The following is a 21,293-nucleotide window of genomic DNA, read 5'->3' as shown; positions in this document are numbered from 1 at the left end:
CTTTGTCTATCCCTTTGTGTGATCATCCATCTTAATCCGCCCTACCCCTTTCTTTAACTCTGTACAATTAGATTGAGCCTGCTCCACTTTCCTTAGAGTCATTGAGACCTCCTTATGGATACCCGACATGTTTAATGGAATGATGCCTCGTGTTACTTTGAAGAAGAAATAGGGGTTAAGATCTCAGACAATGGGAATGTTTGTGGTTGTCCTTTGATGGACTGGATGTGTAAACCCTCAAAATATTGTTTTGGTGGTTTTCTAACATATACTGGTGGAGCGCCTAAGGTGAATGATTAAGTATAATTTGAGATTTGCATTTTATGTGTTTGGTATTTGGGTAAAACACAGGTGTGAAGTTGTCTGATATTTTTATATTTATATTTATTAAGGTGGTTGGGAAAGATTTTTTTTCAAATTTTTTTCCCTTTACCCTTCTATTTTTAGCGTTTTTGTTATTTCTCTTTTTTTCTACAATAAAAAATAACCCACAAGTTGTATTATTTAGTAGAAACTAAAATGTTTGGCCTGCTTCAATGTAGCTTGTGCACCAAACTTAAAGCATCCAATCAAACATTTTGTTAAATATATGTACACAGCTTCAGTGCAGTTATTTGAGTATTTAATACAAACCTTTCGCAAAACAACATCACTTTTAGTTTCCTTTCTCTCTCATTATTCATAATTAATATTGGAATAAATAGCATAAATAACATGATTTAATTCGTCCACAAAGATAAAAAATCTTGTATTTTATAAAGTATATCTTTCTATCTCAATATGTTATACCATCTGGCTTTCTTTGTCTGTTACACGCTTGTTCTTGGACAGCAATCAGCAGAGATTAATACTGGTTACTTGTCAAATTATTAATCTCATTGGGAACTGGAAACACTGCATGCACACATTTTTTAAATGATAATCTGGGAAAATTAAATGAAAAATAAAACAAAAAATTGCAAAGTAAGAACTGTTGGTAATGTTTTGAAATAAGCTCAAAAGTACACATTGTTTATACATTGTTGCTTGAGAAAATGCTCTATGATAATCTGGGAGGGAAAACTTAAATTTTCAACAAAAGATTTTTTCCCCTTGCTTGTCGAAGATGTAAGGCTTACCAGCAATTGTTACATTGAAGTATTTTTACAATTAAAGAAAAAGTTTTTTTTTTTTTCTTAGTGATATATTTCATTTCAGTGATCCAACGGCTTATTTTGAAATAGTAATGAGTTAATAAATTCATGTTATATCTGGAAAATAAAAAAGCAGCATAATTAAACATAAAATAGGATCAACTCTTCTTGATATAAAAACTGTATGTATCATTTATGGTTGGTTAAATTACGTTGCTTATTAATTCAATAATTATTCAATTAAACATGAATTTGATTAAAAATGAAGTGAAGGGAATAAAAATTAAAAAATATGTAGACCATGCATGGTGCATGCCAATGGTGTATGGTTTTCGGCTGTGGACAAAGTATAATTGCTTTCTCATCAATCTTTAGTAAGGTAAATAAATTATGAATTGTAGCCATCGTATTCCAGGAAGCATCGTGATGTTTTCAAGAGGATTAAATTATAGACTTGCATTTTGAGAAAAAAATCTGTTAGTCCAAATTCATTTGTCAAAAAATGTGGTGGTCCAAAGTTCATTCATATGGAAGAATTTTTTCAATACACGCAGACAATTAGGCAGAAATGGTGAAAATCAGTGTATATATATGTGTATTTTCTGTGGTACATGGCGCATTTTTGTGCCAATTGGGTCACAGATCAAGTGAGAAGAAGTAACCAATAGTGGGGAAAAGAAAAGGGGCAGCAAAAAAAAAACTACTAGATCATATATATTAAATATAGAATATATACTTTTTCCATCAAACAACTTTTGTTTGGCACCATGGCCAGAACTCCAAATCACAAAAGAAATAAAGCGTGTCTGTTTCATTTGAATCATGATTCAACCATGTGCTGTTTTGGAGTGCGGAACCTTTGACTATTCACGATTGCCCAAGATTCTAACAAAATAGTGATTTAGGAGAAACTGAATGCACAAGTCTATTAAATTATTTACATTAGAGAATTAATTCACTCTGAGGGCTTATTTTTTAATATTTTGATTTCCAGTAAATTTGTGTTTTATTCGGGATTTCCAAAAACCACTTGGCCCAGCCCTGAACTCTAGTAACATATAAAGAAGTCTGTGAATTACACAACATTAGCAATGCATTTATAACCAATGCTAGACACAGTACCTGCAATTTCCTCTAGCGTGCTGGCTCTCATGTCCAATAGAACAGTTCCATGCAGGATACAACTTCTTAACTCAAACAAGCTATGAAGTGACAACGTAGCCACATAGGGTTTACTCCATCTTTCCCCACCGTCTTCAACATCTTCTTCAAACTTCAGCCACCTTTAACACAAAAACAAACAATAGGATTCCAATGTCCAAGCCACTTCTAAAACATTCTAATGCCACCTGTATGTGATCAGTCCAATCTCTTCATTATTATTGGTTCTACGTGATATGACATAACTAGGTAAGTTCAACTATGTTTGTAAGAGTAATATGATTTTTTTTTTGTCTACCTTTTAATTATGTCAAAAAAAGCATGCAATGAGTTACAGAATTTAAAAAAAAACATCGATTGGTTACATGCCAAATCAAAAATGTAAATTCAGGTATGAGTGTAAATTAATGGTAGCTTTGTCTGCTAAGAAATGTAGCTATCTTGGAGCAATACAATTTAAAATAAATAAAAACACATCTACGTATTAGAACCTTGTTTTTTTTTCTTATACACAATGTTTCATAGTTTTAAATAGGATTGACTATAACCAAATGCCTTTATTTATTGAAGCCACCCAGATGTTGTTGAATTACAACTATAGGCACCAAGACCACTTCATCTCAGTGAAGTGGTCTGGATGCCATGTCCCTGTAGTTTTAACTCCGAGAAGGGGCATACTTGCGGATCAGTGAAGAGATATAGGAGGGTCTAGAATTGGTCAGTGCTTTATAGTTGTGGATTAGTACCTTGAATTGACTCCTATAGGATACAGGAAGCCAATGTAAATACTGATAGAGGGAAGAGGTGTGGGAGGAGCAACAGGAGAGGAAAATCAGTCTAGCTGCAGCATTCATTAAAGACTGTAGTGGGGCAATACGACTTGTGTGAAGACCTATTAGGAGAGAGTTACAGTAATCCATGCATGAGAGATTACTAGAGCATGACAAGCTCCTTAGTAGCATCTTGTGTAAGAAAGGGGCGGATGTGGGCTATGTTTTTAAGGCGGAATCTACAGGATTTGGTAACAGACTGGATGTGAGACTCAAATTTGAGGCCAGAATCAAGTATAATGGGTGGACTGATGTGGGTACCACTCACTTGAAGGGAGAGCAAAAGAGGGGGATCAGTATTAGGAGGAGGAAAGACAAGGAGTTAAGTTTTAGAGATATTGAGTTGCAAAAAGCAGGGGGACATCCAATCAGAGATGGAAGAAAGGCAAGCAGTGACATGTTGTAGGACGGCAGGGGAGAGGTCCGGGAAGGACAGGTATATCTGAGTGTCATCAGCGTACAGGTGGTATTGGAATCCAAATGAGGTAATACATTTGCCAAGAGAGGCAGTATAAAGAGAAAATAGAAGGGGACCAAGGACAGAGCCTTGGGGTACTCTAACAGAGGCATGACAAATGGAGGATGTATCATTAGAAAAGGAGACACTAAATGAGTGTTGGGAGAGATAGGGGGAAAACCAAGAGAGGACAGTGCTACAGAACATGGTCAACGGTGTCAAAGGTAGCAGAGAGGGGAAGAAGAATTAGTATAGAGTAATGCCCTTTGGATTTTACTGCGATTAGGTCGTTAGTGACTTTAATAAGAGCAGTCTCAGTAGAGTGGAGGAGGCAAAAGCCAGACTGAAGAGGGTCAAAGAGAGAGTTGAAATTGAGGAAGCAAGTCAGACGGGTAAAGACAAGTCTTTCCAGAAGCTTTGAGGAAAAAGGGAGCAGGGATATGGGACGATAGTTTGAAGGGGAGGACGGGTCAAGAGATGTTTTTTTTTTTAGATGGGTACTACAGTAGCATGTTTAAAGGCAGCAGGGACAACACCAGAAGAGAGAGAGCAGTAAAAAAAAATGTGTATTAAGGAAGGCACAAGACAAGAGGAGAGAGATCTGATATGGTGAGACAGGACAAGATCAAGCGGGCAAGAGGTGGGTCGAGAGGAAAATAGAAGCGCAGCCACCTCTTGTTCAGTAGCCTGGGAGAAAGTCTGAAGGTTAGGAAAGGCATGACCTAGGTGTGGTTGAGAGAGAGAGAGGGGCAAGGTGGAGACAATTCTTTCCTTAGCTGTTCAATCTTGTTGGTAAAGTAGCATGCAAAGCTATCGGCTGTAAGGTTAGTTTGGGGGGTGGCCACAGCAGGGCAAAGAAGGGAGTTAAAGGTATTAAAAAGACACCTGGGATTGCGAGAGCATGAGCTAACAAGGGAGGAAAAGTATGACTGTTTGACAAGGGCTGTGCTGTATGAATGCAACATGAATTTGTAGTAGAGGAAGTCAGACTGGGTGTGTGACTTCCTCCAGCAGCGTTTAGTAGAACGGGAGCATCTCTGCAGGTAGCGTGTTGATTTAGTGTTCCACGACTAGGGGTGTGTTCTCCTCAAGGTGCAAGTTTGGAGCGGAGCTGCAGCATCCAGGGCAGAGGTGAGGGTAGTGTTATATGAGGAGATAGTCAGTGAGGGACAGGAGAAAGTAGGGATGTATAGAAGTTGGGAATCAATATTAGCTAATAACTGTTGGAGGTCAATATAGTATCCTTAAAAGATAATATATCCTGTGACATTTTCACAATTGTTTTCTGGAAAATGACTCATGTCATTGAAATAAGTAAACAATATCAGCTCCTCTTGTTTTTCTTTTTTTTTTTTTCTTTTTTTTTCTTCTGTTTTTCTGCAGTGTATAACCTGAAACTGTGTCTCTTTGACAAGTGAAAGAGAGCCAGTAAAACATATACAGCCACATTATTCATAATATCGTTTTCACCATTCCTACTATAAGGGCCCTTTTACCCTGTTTGGTAAAAGTTCAGGGAACTTGTTAATTCTGACCAGCTATCAAAGAATTGTAATAGTTTTATTCTACCTTTAAGTTTCTATCTTGTCATATTCTGAATGACTGATACCGTTTCATATCCTCTACATTACAAGATTAAATCATATTTTGTTCTTTCTATTTGAGAGATTTTATTTAAAAATGTATTTCAGTTACATAAGCACTTGCCAGTGGATTTAGGTCTAAGTACTCGCAGTCCATAAAGATCACTTGATTGATGCAGTTTATTCACTTCCATATCCAAAAAAGATATGCCGTACACAGCGTGTTCATCTACATGTGCAATTACTATTCGTATATCCTGTAAAATTATGTATTCACTATGCATTGTGTTATTGGAGATGTACTAAGCATTGCTCAAAAGCATTTATTTAATGGTCACCATGAATACAATACGGCACTATCGAAGGTCTTTGTATGGGCATAATATCATTAATTTATGAACACTGGCATGAGAGGGCTGGCAAAGATGTCAAAGGAGCAAGTGCTCCCAGGCCAAAGCATGGGAGAGCTGTTAAGATGATTGTGGGTTGCAGCCTCAAAATATTCTTCTGAAAATAAAAATAATACAAGATGTGTTGGGTTCTCTGTTGCAGGATCAAGGCAGCAGAAGGGAGTTGTACAGGTGTTTGCTAGCCCAACACTGTATGGATTTGTCCTTAGGCTGGCCTGTGCTCTTAGTGCTTTTCAGGCCTGGACTGGACCACTAAGAGGGTATTGATTGGTTGATGGGGGCATCTGATGCTGACCTGGCTACCAGACTACAATGAATATATGTGATGTTTCTGAGATGTTTGCCAGTGACCGTAGGGATCATGACATTCAGAACACAGAAGTAGTTATTGGTGGTAATGGAGTTGGTGGACAACAGAGTCTGCACCCCTTAGGCATGCACATATCTTTGTAAATGTTCAAATGTTCCATAATACTGTGCAGGCCATACTGATAGAGGCTGTATTGATATATAATGACAAGCCTTGCAACTGTAGCCACCTCCATATCAAATGTATATATATGTTGCATGCTCCAAATGACCGATGTGGACCAGCTATACTGACATCAGTGAGTTTTGTTTGCAAAAAAAAAGGAAAAGGCTATTTGTTTGTCCTTAAACCTTGCGCAATGTTGCCAGCCCTCCCTGGTATCATGTAAAGTCTTTTCTGATAAAATACATTGTTTTTTCCTACATGTGGTACGTCTTCAGTTCACCCACTTAGTGCAAGTTCTTAGCACTTAAGACAGGGCACAGTGTGTGGATCACCTGCTTTGTGATAGCAAGTGGAGCTAATAAGAGGAACTAACATCTCTTTTCTTATATGGAAAATTTAGAAGCAACACCTCGTATATTAAATATTTATGTACATGAAGATTTATTAGACAGCTATTTACTGGATAAGTAATTCCACACAACACATTCTTTATCACATTTTTTTGAATGCCTTTTTATATATGTTGTTGTTTTTTATTATCTAATTTTCATTCACAGCAATTGTTTTACTTTATATTATTTTTAATATTATATATTATTTTTATTGGTCAGATTTTAGGTATTTAACATTTTTATCACCTTCACTACCTAGCACTTTTTGTTTTAAAAAAAATATTAACGCAGCATTCATTTGAAACTCAGAATGCAGACCTAGTTCTTAAATGTAGGGTAAAACATGACTTTTATTAATAGATGGCTGTTCGGGATATATAGAATTACAATTATGTGCATTTATATAATTTAATATTTTTTACTTATCTGCTAACTCTATAAGGAAAAATTAGAGACGACTATTTTTTCAAGTATGTGATATGATATTTTTTTTTTTATATATTTCAGATAGGATACAAGACCTGACCCCCACCTGATCGCCATACATAAGTTATACGTTGCCTGCGATATAAGTACCTCGCCATCTCTCTCCACTCAGCATCATCACCTTCACGTAAGCAAATTTCATCAAGTTCCGTGAAGAGATCATGTGGAATGTGTTCTTCATCATCATCCTCTGTTCCAAGTATAAACTGGACTCTTTGCGAGGGAGTATCTGGAATATTTTAAAAAGAAAAGAATGAAAGTAATAATTATAGTTTGTACTCTATCTATGGTTTGTATACTAAACATGGATGGATGTGAGATTACATAGCTTTACGACAGGATTTTTGACAACTCATCATCACACATATATTCAGACATGCATGTCACACATACACATTCTCAGACATGCACATTTGTCTACACACATTTACAGACATTTATGCACACATACACACCTATCCTCAAACATGTATGCACACTTACATACACACATCCTCAGATACACTTCATAGCTTTAAGATCTGTTGATAACATGCTAAAAGTGACACAAGACAGATACAAGTTACTACAAAAATGGAGCCCTGTTGTAATTTATCATTTTACGTTTTGTTAATACATGCAGTCACATTTTTATGTGTATGCATAATTGCTAGATTTTTGCATTGGGTTTCAATCTACATTACTGTGAGCAGCCACCATTTTGGTTCATCTGAATTGTGTTCCTGTAATGATTGCATGGACAAACTCCATCCAAACTGAAAAACCACATGGATGGAATTTGATTTGTAAAAAAAAAAAAAATTCAAGAGCAATCAATTCAGACATACTGAATTGTTTTGCCAGATCAGAATCTAATAACTGGTAAACCTATGAAAACAGCACCACGGACAGCGGCACATGCTAAGCTAGTCATAAGTGTTGCTCTTGTACTCTAGACTCAATGAGGAAGGCATGCCCAAAGTCTCGCACCCAGAAAGCACTATATTTGTCCTATAGATTTTTACTGAGAATTAGGTACATGCACAGTGTTACATGGGATACATAATGGAGAGTCAAGACAAGTAATCATTTTTTTCCCTGATTTTTTTTTTTACTTTGAATGTCATCAAAATATAAAATCAATGAAAACATCTCATGAAACATTCCATTAAACTGTATATGAACCTGTCAACAATCACCCATCCCTAGATTTAATACTTTCAAGGTGTATATAATTTTTATATTATTTACTGCTCATGAAAATTATTTTTATTAGTGGATGTGCACTGCAGTAGATTTTGAGTTAGGTGGCGCTATTTTTACTTTTATTTTCCACCTAACACCAAAATCCAATTTGGAAACTGGAACAGTGCTGTAGCACCATTATGTTATAGACCACCATTAAAGGGTTACTCCAGGGACCATGACCACTTCAGTGAATTGAAGTGGTCAGGGTTCCTGGGTTCTGTATTTGCAGTGTTTCTTAATGAAATGCCACAATTACAAAATGTAGCCCCAATGCTGCAAAAGTTGTAATTCCACTTCTAGCAGTGTCACTGGGGTGTCAATAAACAGTCCAGAATAAGAATTCCAGGTGACTAAAGTCAATTCTATACAAAATTGTGATTCAATGCCAGCACGCTTGCATGAGACAGCAGCAAGGCCACTGCTCCATGCCACCTCTGTTTTCCCTTCAGCCCACCCTCCCTTAACTTTGTCCCCAATTCATTAGGAGGCGATATCAATAGAGGACGAATATGATGCAGGCAGAATATGGCCTTGGCTTTGGAACAGAGGTATGTTTTTTTTGGTTGGAGTAGTCCGTTAAGGTTAAATAATAATAGGAGGTGGTTGAAGCTATAACATGTGGAAAATATTTCTCACATATGTGTGGCAACCACTCCACCTAGGACTTGTATAGCTCCCTTTGCAAGGAGATCCTTTGGAGTAGAAAGAGATTGTTCCAATTGCTACAGTGGACAACGCTGCATATAAAAGAGTACATGTCCAGCTTTAAATATAATGCTATGACCATAAAGAGTACAGAGTCTGTTGTTTTAAGTCCTGAGCCTGATGCGCAGTTCATTGAGCTACACAATATTCCTCACATTTGGAGAAGTGAGACTCATGGTATTCAGGTGGTGCTATGACCATAAAGAGTACAGAGTCTGTTGTTTTAAGTCCTGAGCCTGATGCGCAGTTCATTGAGCTACACAATATTGCTCACATTTGGAGAAATGAGACTCATGGTATTCAGGTATTACCAAAAATAATTATTCACTACATGAACCTGACCTTCCAAACTAGCTTGTCTTTCTTTGAAATTAACCCATGCACTGATCAGCCACAACTTAAAAACACTGTCAAGTGAAGTGAATAACATTGATTATCTTGTTACGTTGGCACCTATAAAGTAGTGGGATATATTAGGCAGCAAATGAACAGTCAGTTCTTGAATGTCATGTCTTGGAAGCAGAAAAAATGGGAAATCAAAAAGATCTGAGTGACTCTTACAAGGGTCAAAAAGTGATGGCTAGACAACTTGATCACAGCAATTCCAAAAAGGCAAGTCTTCTGGGGTGTTCCCAGTATGCAGTAGTTACTACCTACCAAAAGTGGTACAAGTAAGGACAACCGGTGAACCAGAGTCAGGGTCATGGGCGCCCAAGGCTCATTGATGCAAGTGGGAAATGAAGGCTAGCCCGTCTGTTCCGATCACGCAGAAAAGTAACGGTAGCTCAAATTGCTGAAAAACGTAATGCTGACCATCAGAGAAAGGTGTCAGAACAAACAGTGCATCGCAGTTTACTGCGCACGGGGCTTTGTAAATATCAATTTAGCAAACAAAAACCTAATAAAATTTAAACTTTTTCCAAAATACTAAAACATTTTAAAATTGTATACAAACTTTTAAATCATTTGAAAAACGAATCCAAAAATATTACATTGAGGTCTATAGCATCTTACGAATATGCAGCAACAAAAAAATGACAATTTCCAATAGACCATTATTTTTCTGTACATTTCTATTGTTTTTAGTTTCCTATTGTTCTAATACTGAAAATACAATGCATGTAGTTGTGAGATCTTGGGTCTTAGTTGGTGGCCTTAAGAGGAAGAATATTAAAGAAAACCCAAATGTCCATTTTGAACTTAGGAACAGTACACTAACAATATAGCTCTTTGCATTATTCTTCTTGCTCTCTTCCTAGAAATTGACATTATTCTACATGGTATCTTGATTAAATAAAGGGCAATCTGATTTCACCATAGTTCCTGGTATAGAATGCTATCAATCATACTAGTATTCACGTCAGATTAAGTTACTCTCAAGATCTCTAGCAGTTTCAGAAATCCTATATTGAACAATATAGATGAGGTAGCTTGCTTTGAGTTAATTGTATGAACAAAACTTTAGTCTCTAGACCTTGGGCATTGAGTATATGTAAAGTGTAATAGATGGTATCTGCTATAAAATCATTGTACAAACATAATGGTCAAGAACACCATGCGATATAATCTACACACGAACATTTAAAAAATATTGCAGAATTCTGGCCTACATGTAAAGTGTATACCAAAGAGACTTCGTAGAAAACCTAGACAAGCAAACTAGACGTTAGCAGGTTAGAATACAGCTGAATGGTAGCCATGGTTGATTTGTAGGCTACACTATCTAAACAGCTAACCCTCAATGGGTTATCTTGACTCATTACCCTGGTCACTTGCCAACTGTCATAAATCATTGATGAGCTAGGCCAAGTCAAAATGGTATATCATCTTCTAGATATTTATGTGACGGGTTCTTTGATTTTAATACACACCTTCGACCGTATCCTTCCGTAAAAACACATTGATTGCTAATATCACTCTATGCAAAATGTTATGATTGCATGTAATTATACCATATGTTGGAGATTCTCGTCCATCATCTAATCCTGAGTCACGTTCCCGATCTCTTTTCTTGTGTTTGTGTCCGCGATGTCGATGGCGACGATGGCTTTTTCTCCCTCCAAGTGGTACATGTACACCAATGAACAATGTTCGGTGACCTAAATAAAAATAATCATCAAAAGAAATGAAATATATATTGTACAGCCACACTGCATTATTCACATTAACCCACTAATTCTTTTGTCGAACATGTTAACTGTTTACTGTATGGACAGCAGAGTAGTTAGAGTTATTTTTATTCAATCGAGGAAATCTTTGAGTAAAATTAAAAACAAAACAAAGTACAAGTAGTGTCAAATAATAACTAAATATAAATATATAAAAATAATAAAATGAAAAATGTTTATACCCACAACACGAGGCAACACAATTTTAATTATTTTTTTTTAAATATTATGATGCTACTGTAGATTAAATTAAATTAAATTATTGCCATAAATTGTAAAATGTAAGATGTGTATGGCCAATAGACATATTTTTACAGTATATTAGTTTTTTTAAATCAGACTAATTTACATTTTCCTCATTCTCCCTAAGGTACATTGTAATGATCAGAAGCTTCATGTTTGTGAAATGAACAGTGGCAATTTCTGCAAGGTTCTGTAACTCTCTGACATCCTATTATGCACAAGATGTCTGTTTTATAGTGTCAGAAAATGTTGGAGAAATACATTTGATACACAATGTTCTTTTCCTGACTCAAAAAGGATCATTACGTAAAATTGGACATGTAGAATGAAATTGAATGGGTTACTGGAAAAAAAAACTGAAATTGGTGAGAGGTGGAGGAGGGTGAATTGAATTTAGAGGGTGGATGAGAATTATGACATTTGTGATTTGTGACATTGTAATAACAAATATTAAATATAACATTTCTTCAATTCCTTGAACTTTTGCAATATTATATCGACACCAATTTAAACTGAGACTTAACACAAGCAAATACTATACTGATTGCATTTGCACACAGTTACAATTATTTACTTTGCAGTTCTGTACAGTGTTAGGGGATATATTCATACCTTCCACAATTAATAACAGTTAATTGAATCCAAATTTATCTGTCATGGTTAATGGCACAGATGAAAATTGTTGTGTTAACCCAAACCCTGTTCATCTTTCCTTATCTCAGCTAGCACTCTTTAGCAGCATTAATCTTAACAGACACAGACATACACAGACACTAAACATATACACTGTGGTCTTGGGTCAATTGTTTCTTGTGATTATACATATAGTTCAACCCTTTTACTTCAATCGCTATCTGGGTGAACCTATAAAGCAGAGCAGGTACACTTACAGAGAAAAATGTGAGCTGGGACTCAAAACAGGCCACGCTATTGGTGGAGAGATTTTAGCCAAGGTACTAGACTGCTTTCTTGTGGTGAGAACGCAGGGTAAGTACAGAAGACATGACAAACCTGTCTACAAGTTGCAGTTGAACGAGCAAGCACTTGGCCATATGTCAGTACAATCAAAGGTGCATTAATATGGTGCATTAAAGGTGCATTAATAACAGGTGAGAAGCAAAAGTAGGCAGGATCTACTTAGTTGATTTAGTAATTTTGAAAAAAACCTTTTTGAAGTGCATTAAAGGGGCAGCCCAATTTTTCTGTCCGTCATGACAATTTTCTTGTCCTGACACACAAAATAATTCCAATTAGAAGGATTTGGGGCCCCTGTCTAGAGCATTGAGCATTGAGAGATTTATTCACTAAATTCTGAATATTCACAAATTAAATCTGAATGGTAAAAATTTTAGCCAAATTGTTTGTTCAAATGCCACCATACTAAATTTTGGGATCATGTACAGAGAGCCAAGAACTGTGCCTTTCCCACATCCTTAGTAAGTCAGAGCACAGGTTAAGAATCCTGGTGGCTGCACTCTGACTCACTAAACAATGGATGGATGATTACTAAGTCTGCACACTAAATACCAGTGGTGTACCAACCACGGTCACAGGGGTCACAGCTGCGACCAAGCCCTTCACTCCAGGGGGCCCAGCCGCAGCTACGACCCCTGTGACCGTGGGCCGCCTGGATACCCTCTGGGCCAGTGCACAGCTGCACTGGCCCAGGTCTGTGGGTTTCTGGCAAGACGGGAGAGCTGTGCTGCTTCCCTCCTGCCTGTGTGTAACGTGGCCGAGCGGTCTGTCAGTAAGTGCTCACTAAGAGAGCACTTCCTGTCAGACCGGGATGCCGCACCCTGTGTTCCCCCTGTCATAAGGGGGCACAAGAGGTGGCCTGCTGACCACCTAATGGACCCCCTCAGCAGGGGACTGTATTCCCGGCAGAGGCGTCGAGAGAGCTGTGTTCTCCCTGCTCTGCTCCCTCGCACGCCGTTTGCTGCTGCCGGTTGCCGGAATATGACGTCATATTCCGGCTCCCGGCATCAGTAGATGGCCCGCGTGGCACAAGAGAGCAGAGCAGGGAGAACACAGCTACCTCGCCGCCTCTGAAGGGAACACAGCCGCCCGCCGCACTGAAGCCTCACTGGACCCCAGGGGCAGATCCATGCCAACTCTCCAGGTAGGGAGGCTTGGTGGACATTTTTAAGTTTAAAAAATATTAATAATTTGTGTGTGTCTGTGAGTGTGTGTGTGTCTGAATGTGTGACTGTCTGTGTGTGTGTGTCTGAGTGTGTCTGAGTGTGTTTATGTGTGTGTCTGAGTGTTTGTTTGTGAGTTAATGAGTTAGTGTATGTGTGTGTGTGTGTGTGTGTGTATGTGTGTGTGTGTCTGAGTGTGTGTGTGTGTTTGTCTGTGAGTGTATGTGTGTGTATGTGTGTATGTGTCTGTGAGTGTATGTCTGTTTATGTCTGTGAGTGTGTGTATGTGTGTGTCCGTTAGTGCATGTGTGTGTCTGTATGTCTGTATGTGCGTGTCTCTACATGTATGTCTGTGTGTGTGTGTATCTATGTGTGTCTGTATGTATGTCTGTATGTATGGGTCTCTGTGTGTATGTGTGTGTATGAATGTGTGTGTCTGTATGAATGGGTTTGTCTACATGTATGTGTCTGCATGTGTATCTGTTTGTCTGCATGTGTCTGTGTGTGGGGACATGTGGGGGGGGAGTTAGATGTATGGGAGGGCCCAGGGCAATTTTTACACCGGGGTTCCGTGGTTTCTAGTTATGCTTCTAGTTACGTCTGCTACAGATGACACACGTTTCTTTCTGGATATAAATGCAACCAAGGCAATATAGAGGATACAGCTTTTAATCTACAAAACATAAAAGCATATAATAGTGTAACACTGTTAAAAATGGTTAATGTGCGCTATTGGGTTACACTCACAGAATGAAGAGTGATGTTATCACCTTAGGGTGCTTCCCCTGATAAAAGTGTGGGTCTGGTTCAAGACTCCTCCTTTCCTGGCAATAGCGCTGCAGCATGAAGGGCCACACTCAAATCGAAGAGTATATAAATGCTTTTTGCTTTATTTAATATAAAAAGTATAAAACAAACAAACAAAAAAGTATATATATATATTGGTGCCGTATCAGGTCCTACGCATTTTGTCCAAATAGACTTCCTTAGGGACCAATAAAAAGTTTAACCCCTTAAGAACACATGACATGTGTGCAATGTCATGATTCCCTTTTATTCCAGAAGCTTGGTCCTTAAGGGGGTAAGCAGATAAACCACTATCCTGGATCGGGAGAATACACTCCATCAAAATGAACATCCTCCCTCGCATTTTATTCCTGTTTCAAGTCCTACCCATCCCCATTACAAAGCAAGACAGCGGGTAATTGACCGGTTCATATGGCAGAATAAGCGATGTAGAGTGTCCCGTAACAACCTATATTGCCCCAAAGCGAGAGGGGACTTGGGACTACCCCACCTACACTTCTACTACCTAGCCACCCAAATAACACAAATAGCCCTATGGCAATCCCCACCTGACACTAGATGGAGGGTAGACCTGGAATCACTATTCATGAAATCAGACCTCAGAGAACACAGAGCATTACCACGGACAACATGCCCATCCATCACAAACTCTATCTACCAGTGGGACAAATTCGCCCTTAAATACAAACTCATGTCCTTACCCTCCCTCACCCCGATATTTCGGAACCAAGCCTTTATTCCAGGCCTGAGGCCCAGAGAATTTAGAGGACTAGAGAATGCAGGCCTCCAGAGAGTCCACCAACTATACATAGACGACTCCGTAGTCTCTTTCCCAGAACTCCAAACCAGAACCAACCTCACCCCCTCTGATTTCTTCAGATATCTCCAACTACAGAACTATGCTAACCTAACGTCTGTGAAAACAGCCGCCAAAACTAAAGCGACATTCTTTGAACAAATCTTCCACACGGAGACTTACCGAAGGGGGATGATTACCATTCTCTACTCCCACCTCTGTTCCACCACAAACGACTGGGGTGGCTTACACTACACTAACAAATGGGAATCAGACTTAGGCGAAACACTAGAGGGTATCGACTTGCATGATATCTGTGAGGCCAACTCAAAGACCTCTATATGTGTCATGAGGCAAGAACAATCTTACAAAACCATATTTAGGTGGTATAACACACCAGTTCAATTGTATCACATGAAAAACACACCCACAGATCTCTGCTGGCGAAACTGCGGGGCTAAGGGAACTTACGTACATATGTGGTGGTCTTGCCCCAGGGTGACACAGTTCTGGAGTTTTGGGGGGACATCCAGACACTGGCATCCCAGATACTGTCCAGACCGGTCGAAATAAACCCATGGGCATTCCTGCTAACAAAACCCTTTGATGAATGGTCAAGGCCAGAACAACAATTATTTAACAAAATTACCCCAGCAGCTAGACGAGCTTTGGCCCAAACCTGGCTACAACCCACCTCCCCCCTCTCCCCCCCCCCCCCCCATGACCATGGTTCTCCACAAAAAAAAAAGAATGCCACACTTTGGACAAAATGACAGCTCAAATACGAGGCTCCATGAAGACATTGTCCAGGATATGGGAACCATGGGAAAACTATATTGACACATAACAAATGAAACAATAGAACCGACATACGCACCAATGGATGACCCACCGACCAAGGCACTCCCCCAACCCCCTGTTTTCACTGCACAATTAATTTTTTCTGGTGAAGGTGACATTATTCTAACACTATTTGTACACACTTTCTGCCCTGATCTTACCCCACCTGACCCAGCCCTGCTGCATGCCCACAGAACAGAGAACTGCATGTACAGCGCATTAGGTAATATGAATTCCATATCACTGAGATGATATAGCAACACACAAAAATGAATGGAAAGTAAAGAAAAATTATGAGAGTTTTCTTGCTTTAACAAGTTTTGATATTTACAAATACTGGGATTATAATTATTTGGGTATGATATGGAATGTGCATAACTAAATATTCAAGAGTTACTTCTTCAAAAGGTCTCAGTATAAGCTTGTTTAGAAGGTCCCAGGTTATGACACCTAAGTCTCAATTTAATATTGTTGGATAAGCTTTCTAAATGATTTTTGGAAATATCTTTGACATGATTTAATATTACGATAACTATTGTAACTTTGTGATATTTTGATATGTTTTAATATACTGATATCTTTTTAATATATGTTATATATTTTTGACAAATTTAATATATGTTGAAATAAATCATTTTAAGAGTTTATCCCAAACTATTAAACCATTTAGAAAGCTTACCCAATGGTTTTAAGGTGAGGCCATAGAGACAAGGGGGCTCTTAATACCCATTTATTTGAAAAATTGGATACAACTTGTGTAGTATATAAAACTAATGATTTTTTCTGTTTAAACAGAAGACTCCAACTTCATTTATAGTTATTTTTAAACTATCAATGGGGGAAACATACATATATTCAGCTAATGTGTTATTAGGCAAGAAATACAGTAGCTAAATTTAACTCACAATGTCACCTTGAAAAACTGCTACAAGCTAAACTTCCTAATTAAAGCAAAGCGATTTTAATCAGGTAACACATTTCTCAGGATAGTTGATGAAGAAAAGAATATTGTTAATTTAAATCACACAGAAAGCATAAAAAGATTTCAGTCCATTAATGACTTTACTGAAAAAGTATTTTAACAGTTTTGGAACAAAACATGTAATCATGTACAGTAAAATAATGCATAAATGCAATAAAGTGTTCATTCATTTCCATAGGATTATACTGCATGTAGCAAAAAGATAACTGAAAAGATTTGTAACAATATTGTGTAAAAAGCTTGCTAACACTGGCAAATTATATTATTTATTTACATAAAAAGTCAAAACTCGGTTATTCCAAAAACTAAAATTTTAAAATTGGAGAAAGCTTGATAAAATCCCAGATTGCATATTCAGTAGACTTGTGTGCAGAAAAAAATGTAATTTATCTGAATTGATTTTTCCAGAAAAAAATATGTTTTTGGTTGTACAGAACTTCATCCATGTGGTGGGTTGGTTTGGACAAATGTTTTGGACAAATTTGATCTCAGACGGAAATGCATCAATTAGTGCACAGCAATAAAAGAAATCACGAACTTCTTTATATCTCCTCTCCTTTTTCTGTTACCACGGATGGACTTCTTACTCACAAAAAAAAAAGATTTTCCTGAATCACAATTTGGTTGAAACTGAATGTATAGATCTAACATTCACTAAGTTAATTTGGGGGTTAAATTTGTAATTGTGACTTTAGTTGCAATTACTTTTGCTATTTTGGTGTCTGCTAAAATATGATACTATAAAATACTTTGTCCCCCGGTCAAAGTATAGAATTAACATTTTTATCAAACAGTGGATGGACTCCAATATAATTTTAATTTATAATAAATATATACACATACAAATAACATGTGGTTACTCAGGATCCTATATTACCATATGGGGGGGGAGACAATAGAATGATCCCCATATTTTCTCACACCATGGTAGAAATAGAATCAAAATTAACATATATTGTAAACCTTCATACCCAAGATTGCCCACTTGCCCGTTCCCCTATTCCTTCGGCTGTCAGATGGGGCAATAAAATCTAGGCTAGTAAATCCTAACATCCCTTCCTCATCAACTGCAAAAAATAAAACATATTCACAAATTTCAGAAGCAAACTTAAAACTTCAGAGACGTATAGTTGGACATTGGCTAAAATTGGCATGGTGCAGGGCCAAATGCCGTTTTGGCCAATCAGGACCTCCTCATAGAGATGCACAGAATCAATGCATCTCTATGAGGAAAATTTGGCGTAGCCCTGAGCTAGGAAGCACCTCCTAAGGAGTGGCCACTTGGAGGTGTCCCTAGGGGCAATGTAAACACTGCCTTTTCTCTAAAAATGCAGTGTTTACATGAAAATTCCTGAAGGGAACTATTATACTCACAAGAACAACTACATTAAGCTGCAGTTGTTCTGGTGACTATAGTGTCCCTTTAACTTTTTAATTCCAATAGAATGACTGCAACTGAAAAATTAAGGGAATGGTCTAAAATGGTTTAAAAGATCACAATATATGAGAGGCTAAGGGTTTGACCACTAATTTTGAAGCACAAAGAGCAGTGAACAAACAGCACGGGTCTCCCCAGCACAACTGATTAGCACTCAACAGAAGCTTTCCATCTGCATTCTCCCGAACTGAGAATTTTGATAAGAGTAAAGTCCATGTGTACTAGAAACTGGCTCAATAAAGTCATAATATTCTGCCTCTTTTAAAGAAACGATGTAAGCAACTGAGACATGATGTGTTAACTTGTGTCACTCATAATCTCAGTATGCACATAGTATGAAATCTTGAATTCTTTGATGTGTTCAAGTCAATATTACTGAAATTCAACTCAGTCTTCAAGGCATACCAATAGTCCAGGATGTTTCCCTACCCTATTAAAATAGGGATAGTAACAAAACCTGGATCGATGATGTGCCTTGAGATCTGGGTTGGGGAACAATGGTCTACATCATTGCTTTTGGATAGAATGATATCATTTATCAGTAGGCCTTACTACCTCTTGACTCTCCTCAATACCATTATCCTCTTCCCAAAATGTGTTTCCAACCTCTCACAGGGTGACATTGATAAAACACATATCTCACTATCCAACCTCATTACAACAAGGATAGAGACTGCTTTCAAAATTTAAGAATATATTTCATCCAGATTCCAGATGAAGATAAAGATGAATCCCAACAAGTTTCACTCCCTTGCCTGTTTCTAATTTATTTTTCCTACTGCATGTGCCCAATGTTCATATTAATAGCATATATTGGAAAGAGTTCCAAGGTAGTGTAGGTATTACTTTTATCAATGGCAGATATTGCTACATATAGATTATAGATTATTACAAAGATTCAGAGTTTTACGATATCATGTGCTCTCCGAGATAGTTTGCTTTTATTCACAGTTCTCCCTAAATCTGGAATAACACCTCTTAGATGTGGTTACAGTTCCATTCTTCGGACTCTCAGAGTCAGCTTTTTGTGAGTGTATGTTTATTATTATTATTATATTATTATTATATTATTTATAGAGCGCTGTCAAATTCCGCAGCGCTTTACAATGGGTGGACGAACAGACATGTAGTTGTAACCAGACAAGTTGGACACACAGGAACAGTTATAGGTATTTATAAATCAATAAATAAGTGTTATTTTGTTTTTGGTGTTATACAACTATAATTTCTATTGTGCTAATGAATAAAAAAACACAGATATCTCTGATACTATGACCTCATTGCAATTGCAAGATGTATTATTAGTATAAGTCATAAAAACGTGTTGAATTGAATAGGCAAGATGTTAAATTAATGTTCTTTGAAATGCATTTAAATGTTATAAAATACTAATTTTTAAGTAACAAATTTGTCAGCATAACTTAAACTGCACACATCTCTTTAATTCTGAGCACTAACTCTATATATGTATATCTAGAACCTGATATCTTTAAAACAGTATACTCAGATTTCCAATTTGTTTCATTTCATATTCTACCTATTGCACAGCATTATGGAATATCTTGCCATTTAAAAAAAATAATATATATAATTAATTAGCAAAGGAGATTTCAATTGCCTTGTCTGCAAGATAGCCACTAGAGGCGCTTACTGGTGTTCACAGAGTTTACTTCTTCAAATCCCCCATAGGGAAGCACTGATTCAATGATTTCCTATGGGGAAGGCCTAATGTGTGCACTGCACTCAACACGCATACGCATTTGGTTTCCCCATAGCTGTTGACAAAGAGATTAAATCAGCACCTAGGTCCTTTGGAGCAGAAAGAGGTATGTGTTTAAAGGGAAATTTTAACCACCAGGGAGAGGGCCCAGACATTAAGCCATGGGCAGAGGGGCACTATATCATTAGGAATACAGAAATACCGTATTTTAGAGCAAGGATAGTCGGTTAGGAATACAGCCGCATATAGGAGTGATAGTTTCTTTCAACCCTATATGAATATCACTATAAACTATTAAAGGATCACTATAGGGTCAGGAACATAAACATGTATTCCTGACCCTATTGGGTTAAAACCACCATCTAGTGCCCCGGGCCCCTCATGCCACCATAAATATAGCACAATCTTACAGTATTCAAGCCTGAAGCTGTAACTCTGCATGCTGTTAGACTCAGAAAAACAAGCAGTCTGCTGACATAATCAGAAATGGTAGCCTGATCCAATCACAATACTTCCCCTATAGGATTGGCTGAGACTGACAAGGAGGCAGATCAGGGACAGAGCCAGCATGATTCAAACACAGCCGTGGCCAATCAGCATCTCCTCATAGAGATGAATTTAATCAATTAATCTCTATGAGGAAAGTTCAGTGTCTGCATGCAGAGGGAGGAGACACTGAATGTTTGGATGCATTTTAGGCAGCTATGACCCAGGAAGGATCTCTAACAGCCATCTGAGGAGTGGTCATTTAAGTTATCACTAGGCTGTAATGTAAACACTGCATTTTCTCTGAAAAGACAATGTTTACAGCAAAAAGCCTGAAGGTAAGGATTCTACTCACCAGAACAAATTCAATAAGCTGTAGTTGTTCTGGTGACTTTAGTGTCCCTTTAACTTTTGATGATCCACAGGTTTAGAGGAATTCCAACTACATGTGTGATAGACCAAGAGAGAGCCAAGCCCAGAGCCATTCTTGCCAATTCCTTTCAACAAAAGTGCGCAGTACATAAAGCATTTTAGGCACAGTAATTCATTGTGGGGGATGCAATGTATTTTTCATCTGAAGTACAAATATCGACAGCTTGTAAAACAGGCTTTTTGAATGGCTTAAGCATAATTCCCAGAACCAGAGTTAGGCTGGCAGATTTTCCACGGTAAGATGTGTTCAAATAGAGAATGCTTCTCTTAGTGGCAGAAAATGTGTAATGTAATAAAATATCATCTCCTTGGCGAGCTGAGAACCAGAGAGCTGAGAATAAGGGCATCCAGTGAGTTTATTTCTATGACTAAAGGCAAAACTGA

General features: G+C 37.7%; 1 protein-coding gene across 5 annotated transcripts in view; it reads right to left on the bottom strand.

Annotated features, from left to right (window-relative positions):
• The window catches only part of SLC4A10 (solute carrier family 4 member 10), a 170,092-nt gene that overhangs the window by 67,357 nt on the left and 81,442 nt on the right, over nucleotides 1-21,293 (bottom strand). For all 5 annotated transcript variants that reach the window (XM_063429670.1, XM_063429671.1, XM_063429669.1 and 2 more), the window contains exons 3-5: nucleotides 10,812-10,958; nucleotides 7,018-7,156; nucleotides 2,256-2,416 (exon numbers count right to left, since the gene is read on the bottom strand). In XM_063429670.1, coding sequence (XP_063285740.1) covers nucleotides 2,256-2,416; nucleotides 7,018-7,156; nucleotides 10,812-10,958 — 447 coding nt within the window. The remainder of the gene's footprint in view (nucleotides 1-2,255; nucleotides 2,417-7,017; nucleotides 7,157-10,811; nucleotides 10,959-21,293) is intronic.

The sequence above is a fragment of the Pelobates fuscus genome, chromosome 8 (assembly GCF_036172605.1).
Source record: "Pelobates fuscus isolate aPelFus1 chromosome 8, aPelFus1.pri, whole genome shotgun sequence".
In the NCBI taxonomy this organism is placed as follows: domain Eukaryota; kingdom Metazoa; phylum Chordata; class Amphibia; order Anura; family Pelobatidae; genus Pelobates; species Pelobates fuscus.
Note: the sequence above shows the minus strand (reverse complement) of the source record. Positions and strands in the feature narration are given on the sequence as shown.